General features: G+C 49.3%; 1 protein-coding gene across 2 annotated transcripts in view; it reads right to left on the reverse strand.

Moving 5' to 3' along the window:
- Snrnp35 (small nuclear ribonucleoprotein U11/U12 subunit 35) overlaps window positions 1-6,111 on the reverse strand; it is a 9,233-nt gene extending 3,122 nt beyond the window's left edge. The window contains exons 1-2 of one of the 2 annotated variants that reach the window (XM_023720578.1): window positions 6,011-6,111; window positions 1,962-2,164 (exon numbers count right to left, since the gene is read on the reverse strand). In XM_023720578.1, coding sequence (XP_023576346.1) covers window positions 1,962-2,120 — 159 coding nt within the window. In that variant the 5' untranslated portion in view covers window positions 2,121-2,164; window positions 6,011-6,111. Of the gene's footprint in view, window positions 1-1,961; window positions 2,218-6,010 lie in introns of those variants that run through there. The other variant, XM_004635875.2, reaches the window with a different exon arrangement.
- Between the last annotated feature and the right edge of the window lie 1,772 nt (window positions 6,112-7,883).

The following is a 7,883-nucleotide window of genomic DNA, read 5'->3' on the forward strand; positions in this document are numbered from 1 at the left end:
GTGGTGCTGGGGGATTGAACCACCACCCCTGTGCTTACTCTAAATAGGTGCTTTGGACCACTGAGCCATCTCACCAGCCCCAAGACCTACAATCTTGATGTCTACCTTACTCCCCATCCCATCCCAGGGTGCCAAATACTCTGGTAACAACAGCTGACTTTCCTTAGCATCAGGTGCCAGGTGTCTCTCTGGGCTCGTAACTCCTCTCACCGCCTGGCAATACCAGGCTTGGGCAACCACAACTCCTGTCTCTGAGATAAGGCAAGTCAGACACAAAAGGTTGCCTTTTAGAGCTAAGAACCAAGAGCTCTGTGAGCTTTGGATGCTGGAGTCCCTAATCATCTCCTCAGATGGCTTTAATAAAGTAGACAGCTTTGAAGGCAGGATTCAATCACAAGTACTAAAAAGAGAGAAAGAAACTAGCCAGGCTCGGTGGTGCACACCTGTAATCTCAGCACTCGGGAGGCTGAGACAGAGGGACTGATCGCCTGAGTTCAAAGCCAGCAGGGGCCACACAGTAATCAAGGCCAACCTGCACTACATAGTGATACCCTGTCTGAAAAAAACAGACTTTTTCAAATAAAAATCTAAGAGAATCACAAGGCATAAGCATGGGTTTCGCTCTCTCTCTGACGCTTCCATCAACACTGACGACACAACACCCCTCACTACCGCTTATTAGTCTTCCTTGGTCTAGCCCCACGGCTGCAGCACCATTCGAGGATTCCTGGGACCATCTCTGGATTTTTACAATCCGATCATTGTTATGAGGGGGGTCGGAGGGCATCGAGAACCACTCAGGTTTAAGACCTACTCCTTCCATTTTGGGCAGATTTGAAATATTTTGAATTTTTAAAAATTTATTTATTTATTTTTGCTGGAACCAGGGATTGAACTCAGGCCCTTGCACTTGCCAGGGAAGCACTTATTCCACTGAGCCATCTCTCCAGTCCCAAATATTTTGAATTTTGAGTCTCTAGGTGTTGCAGTGTCAAAATCTATAATCCCAGCACTCTGACAGGTAGAGGCAGAACGCAATTTGAGCCTAGCCCAAGCCACAAATGCTTTAGTGGCACCCTGTCTCAAAATAAAAAGGCACAAGGGCCAGCCAAATAGCTCAGCGGATTAAAGCCCCTGCAAGGGGACACAGGGCCCGATGGTTCCAAGGTTCGATCCCCGGCCTCCCCGGCCTCCGTGCCGGCCCCGCCCCCGACGGGCGCTGAGATGGCAATCGAGACAGGGCGTGGTGGTGCACACCTGTAATCCCAGCTCTTGGGAGGCTCTAAACAGGCGGATCCGATCTAATAGTGAGACCCTGAACACCCTGCCCTGTAGATCCTTCCCTAAATACAAACAAACAAACATAAAAAGGTACCAAAGGGCTGGAAATGAAGCTCAGGGAGAAGGCCCTGAGTTCAAGTCCCAGTACAGTCTCAGGATTCTTTTGTAGCAAACGCACAACCCTGGGTTTTTGTGAAGATCTGACAGCACCCATACAAGTACTTTATAAAAGTTAGTATACTGCAAACACGAGTTTTTGTTGCTTTAAGTCTCTCATCAGGCCTTCGCGAGGCGGCTTCCTCCCCTGCCCAGCCAGGCCGGAAGCCGGGCCAGGCCCCGCCCACACCAGACCCCCTCCGGGCATGCGCAGTGGCGCCGCCGAAGCAAAGGCGGAAGCCTGGCTCAGGGACTGCAGCTCTATGTCCCCATCCCTACCTCCAAACGCAACCACAGCCCGGGTCGGGGCTCACATCGCCGACTCTTCCCCCTCGCCTCCTGGCCGGGCGCAGGAGGCGGCCGTCCCTCCCCGTAGCTCTCCTCTGTCCCCTCTCCACAACGCCCGTCTTCCCTTTGCCAGGCTTCAACATGGCGGCACCTCACGCGCATCCCCGGCGGCGTCGCCCGGTTCCCTTGCCTTCCCCCGGCGTGGGCCCCGCTCCCTCCAGCTCGCTTCCACTCACTGCGGCACACGCGAGCGCCTTCTCCCGCAGACACAGGAGCGCGGCACCGAGCGACGACGGCTTCCTTACGCGGCCTCGATGGGGCTGCACATTGGAAGCGGCAGATTCGCCGCGGGTGCTGGCGTGCTCTTTGCTTTGACGCGGTCCCGTTGCGTGCATCGAGCACCACGCGTTTCCCAAAGAAAATGAGCTTTCTCTTGTTTCTAATGTTTTACATGAAAAAGAACAACAACAACAAAAAAAAACTAAATTAAAAGGCTGTGTGGCTACGTTATCGAATGTGCGTTCTCTGGACGCAGTTTAGACGCAGAGACTAGCTGTAATGGTTGCTCCCTTGGAAAGGCATGCAACGGCGTATGTTAAATTTTGTAGTTTCTCTTTTTTTTTTTTGAACCGGAGATTGAACTCAGGCCCTTGTGCTTGCCAGGGAAGCACTTATTCTACTGAGCCATCTCATTTAGCATTCAAGCAGAACAGTACTTTCAGAAAAAGTTTGGCGTTACTGACTTGAGTCTTCTGGGATTTTACAAAAATGCCATTTCCTGAGCTCTTCTAAATGACCAGAACGTCTAGAAGTGAATTAAGAATCTCTAGATATTTGAAAATAAAAACTTTTTTGCAAGCCCTCAAAGGATTTTTTAAGCATTCTGAAAGACTCCTATTAAAAGCCCAAATTTAATAAATATTTAAGATTATGATGTATCAATTAAAAATAAAAATACATTTGAAGAAATAGCTCAGGGTAGGGGGCTTCCGGTCAGGCGCAGGGGACCCAGGTTTGCTCCCCAGCTACCCATGCCTTACCAGACTCGCCCTCAAGGCAGCCTGAGCCAGCCAAAAAAAAAAAAAGGAAATACACCAGGGTCCAAGGATTTAGCTCAGTGACTCGGTGCCTGCCTTGCAAGTGAGGTCCTAGGTTTGATTCCCGGTAACACGCCCCCCCAAAAGCCCAAATTTAAGAACAAACCAGGAACTGTATGATTCGTAAATATTTGTGAAATGGATCACACTTTATATTTCAATTGTGTTAATTGTATTGTGTGTGTAAAGATTTTGTATTGCAATGCTAGGGACGGGACTCCTGGCCTAGATGTGCTGGGCATCCAACCTACCACCAAACCACACTCCCACACTTAACATTTTTATTCTTTCATTTATTTCTTTATTGAAACAGGCTGGCCTCAGACTCAAAGCAGTCCTCCTGCCTGGCCTGAGTGCTGTGATCACAGGTGTGAGTCACCAGAATCAGCTTATGCTCAGGTTTGGTTAAAAGGGAGGTGGCTCAGTGGAATAAGCGCTTCCCTGGCAAGCGCAAGGGCCTGAGTTCAATCCCTGGTTCTGAAAAAAAAAAAAAAAAAAAAAAAAAAACAGAGAGAGAGAGAGAGGGAGAGAGGGAGAGAGAGAGGGAGACAGCTCAGTAGAATAAGTTCCTGCCTCGCAAGCACAGGGTCCTGAGTTCAGTACCCGAAAAAAACAAACGAGCCAGCTGGAGCAGAGTGCGCACTTGGCATGTGTGAGGTCCTGGGCTCTGAGTCCCAGCCACCAAAGAAAGAGGGGAGAGGGCCGGGAAGATGGCTCAGTAGGATAAGCGCTTGACTGGCAAATGCAAGGATCTGAGTTCAATCCCCAGTTCCGCCAAAAAAAAAAGAAAAGAAAAGAAAAGAAAAGAGGGGGGAGGAGCTAAAGGGCCCATGCCCAGGCCCAGTCAATCTGTATAGTGAAACATTTACACAAAACATGTCATAGGCTGGGGAGAGAGCTCAGCGGTCTAACCCAGGGAACCTAGGAGCTGAGGGAGGGCAGGGATTTGATTTGATTTTTTTTTTTTTTTTTTCAGAACTGGGGATTGAACTCAGGCCTTACACTTGACAGGCAAAGGCTTATTCTACTGAGCCATCTCCCAGCCCCTAGGGCAGGGATTTTTGCAGAAATCTCAGCCTAGGGGCTGGTGAGATGGCTCAGTGGTCTAAAGCACCTACTTAGAACAAGCTTAGCAAAGCACAGGGACCGCGGTTCAATCCCCCAGCACCACATGCCAGCCAGCCCGCCCCCTGGTGGGCTGAGCAGGCCACACACACACACACACACACACACACATAAATAAACTAAATAAATAAATAAATAAATAAATAAATTTTTTAAAAAAGAAAAAGAAATCTCAGCCTAGTGAAGCTCAAACATTTAACGTCACTGGCCAGCCCCAGGCTGAGCCCACTGCATTCTGTGAACAACCCCACAAGGAGCAAGTGGCAGGCTCCACGGGTGAGGCGAGGGCCATGTGCGGAGGAGGGGGAGCTTTAGCCCCCTCGCCAGCCTCCCTCAAGCTCTTCCCACCCAGCACTCTGAGTCTATATTAGGGGGAAGGTGGAAAGCAAAAGCTTCTGTCATGCAGCGAGACTGAAAACCTGTGCACACAATCTCAGCCTTTCTGCAAATACTTTCCTCAAGTGAAAGGACATATAAACTGAGTATGGAAGGGAAGGAGCACAATTCAGTACTGGAGGAGGCTGAGGCAGGAGGGTGGCAAGTCTAAGTCCAGCCTGAGACTTAAGAGATCCAATCTCAACATGAAAAGAGCTAAAGAGTCCGGGACGGGGAGATGGCTCAGTAGAATAAGTGTTTCCCTGGCAAGTGCAAGGACCTCCTGAGTTTAATCCCTGGTTCCATTAAAAAAGAAAAAAACAAAAAAGAAAAGGGCTGGAGAGAGGGCCAGCAAGAAAGCTCAGCAGACTGTGCTTGCCTAGGCAAGCACAGGGACGAGGACTCAATCCCTGGCACCACATGCAGCTCTGGCCCTAACCCCGAGCTCAGGTGAGCTGGGCACAGAGATTAGGGGTGGTGGCATAAGCCTGTAATCCCAGTGCTAGGGAGGCTGAAAACAGGAGGATCACAGTGAGTTTGAGCTGTGCATAATGAGACCTCATACCAAACACATTTTAGAAAGGGTGGGGGACTGAGACGAAGCTCAGTGCGAGGGACCTGGGTTCGAGTCTCAGTACCAGAACTAGTATGGTGGTATATACTCTTGGAATCTCAGCACTATTCAGAAGGCTGAGGCAGGAGCTCAAAGCAGTTTAGACCACATCGAGGTTTCAAGGCCAGTTTGAGCTACATATCAGGTCCCTGTCTCAAAAAAAAATCCTCAGTACATCCTCCCTCAAAGAAAAGAAAAATTAAAACCCCTAAAGACTAATTTTGACAAAACCATTAAGCTGGCATTGCTGGCATTTTAACCAGCCTGGGAAATCTCCCAAATTCTTGCTGTTTTCATGCATGATTGAAGACCTAAGCTGGGTGTAGAGAGCAGGGCAGGCTTGGCTGTACCATCGGGCAGTGAATCACGGGACCCTGACGCTCCACTCTGGGCACACAGGACCCCAAAGATCCCCAGCGGAACTTTCCTGTTTGTGACTCTGATGCCTTAACCTCTACGGGTCCATTTTTATTACTGAGAAGCCACCCACTGACTTCTGATTTCCGTTTCACTCCTTCCCTGCCTGCCTTAACTCTCAAAGGGGAAGTCTTTTTTTTTTTTTTTTTTTTGTGGAACTGGGGATTGAACTCAGGCCCTTGCGCTTGCCAGGGAAGCACTTATTCCACTGAGCTAACTCCCCAGCCCCTCAAAGGGGAAGTCTTGTTGAAATTATTTTTAAACTTCATATGATGATATATTCTTAGCACTTTTGGATTGATTGATTGATTGATTGATTGATTGATTGATTGTCTTTTTGGGAAGAGTCCCACTATGGAGTTCAGGCCCGCCTTGAGCTCACTTTGTAGCGTAGGCTAGTCTCGAACTCACAAGGTTCCTGCTGCCTCAGTTGCGGGACTGCAGGGATTACAGGCGTGTAGCACCACACCCAGCTTCTCTTATTTGTGTTTCCTTCTGTTTTGTTTGAGAAAGGGTCTAGGCGATCCTCCTGCCTCAGCCTCCTCAGTGCTGGGATTGCAGGCCTGTGCCAGCCCAGCCAGCGTGAGCATCAGTGCTTACGAGAGAAAAGACTTAACACGAACTATACAAATATACAACAAGTTACAGACTGGCTTACGGCGGCTGCCCGGAGTCTGGTGTCAAAGAGTGCAAGAGGTCGAAGGCTTGGAGCTCTTTTCTGTGTCCCGGATGAGTCCGTAGCAGGAGGCAGAAGGGTCGGTGCTTCGGGGTGAAGTCTGCTCTGGAAGCCAGGAGACGGCGTCCAAGATGGGAGCGCAGACTGGAGCTCCTCCCAAGCAAACAGCGATCCTTGCTTCTTCCTTTCTCCTTAGTACCGTTCTGGTGACATCCTCCCTGGGGTGGGTCCCCACTGGGGACCACGCTGAGCCAATCTGGGTGGGCGCTGCTTACTCAAGCGGACACAATTAAGCAACCTTTGCACCATTCTTATAAAATACTTTTTAACTGGGCTACTTGAGTTCAAGTCTAGCCTTAAGGATATATGAAGCCTCTGTCTCAAAAAAATAAGGCCGGGGGGCATGGTGGCAGGTTCCTCGTAATCCCAGCACTTGGGAGGCTGAAGCAGGAGGATCGTTGTAAGTTTCAGACTAGCCTGGGCTACAAAGTGGGCTCAAGGCCAGCCTGCACTGCATAATGAGACCCTATCTCAAAAAGACCACCACCAACAACAAAACAACAAAACACAAAACAAAAAGGCACGACCAATACTCTTTAAGTTTTGTTGTTGTTGTTTTTTGGCGGAACCGGGGATTGAACTCAGATCCCTGCATTTGCCAGTCAAGCGCTTAGCCTACTGAGCCATCTCCCCGGCCCCACCCTTTAAGTTTTGTGCCAGGCATCTCACAGCGACCTTGCCAGCCTATCCTCATTGCCATCTGCTTGCAGGTGGCAGAGCCAGGACTCAAGCTCCTGGGGTCTGGCCTGGGACGGCCCCTCTTGCACTCCGTACTGTTGAGGCCCGGGTTTTGCTCTTGTGCACTGGCATCCAAGGGCTTGATCCACACACACTGTGCCCCCTTTCACTCCGGTTCAGCAGGGTGAGAACAGCGTTTCTTTTTCCTCCTGTTTCTGGAGGCGGCCAGGGCCTTGCAGGTCGCACACACAGCTGAGCTCCCTCTCCACCCGGCCTGAGAAGCTACACTTTTTTTAGTGAGGGTCTCGCGATGCTTTTTCCTTTGCTTTATTTTGGTGCTGGGGATGCGTCCCAAGGTATTTGCATGCTAGGCGCGTGCTCCACCTCCAGCCTTGTCCTCTGTTGCAGGTCACCTTTTCACTTTATTGTCTATTTATTTCTAGAGAAAGGGTCTTATTACATAGTCCAGGCTGGCTGCTTTTTATTTTTCTTCTCTGTATTTATTTTTTGGGGGGATTTTTTGAGACAGAGTCTTACTTTGCAGCTCAGGCTGGCCTTCAACTCACTATGTAGCGCCGGCTGGCCTTGAGCTTGCAGCGATCCTCCTGCTGCAGCCTTCAGGGTGCTGGGATCAGGGACACGTGTCACACCCAGCTGCCTTTTTATTTCATTGATTGTGGCCTTGGACTCACAGAAGCTTTTACTTTTGATAAAATTCCATTTATCTGTGTTGCCTGTGCTTCAGATACCGCAGTCAAGAAATCACTGCCTAGTCCAGGGACGAGCAGCAGGACACGCGGCAATGAATGTTTGTTTTCTTCTGTGAGTTTTAGTTTTTGGTTTTACATTCGGGTTTTCAAAATCTATTTTGAGGGCTGGGGAGATGGCTCAGTGGAATAAGCACTTCCCTGGCAAGCGCAAGGGCCTGAGTTCTAATCCCCGGTTCCACTAAATAAATAAAAATCTATTTTGAGTTAGTTTTTCTATATGGTGTAAGGCCAGAGCCTGACTTTATTATTTATTTATTGGCAGTGCTGGGGTTGAATCTTCTACACTGAGCTACATCTTCAGCTACTTTTTTTTTTTTTTTTTTCCAGAACTAGGGATTGAACTCAGA

The sequence above is a fragment of the Octodon degus genome, unplaced genomic scaffold (assembly GCF_000260255.1).
Source record: "Octodon degus isolate 3935 unplaced genomic scaffold, OctDeg1.0 scaffold00076, whole genome shotgun sequence".
Taxonomy (NCBI): domain Eukaryota; kingdom Metazoa; phylum Chordata; class Mammalia; order Rodentia; family Octodontidae; genus Octodon; species Octodon degus.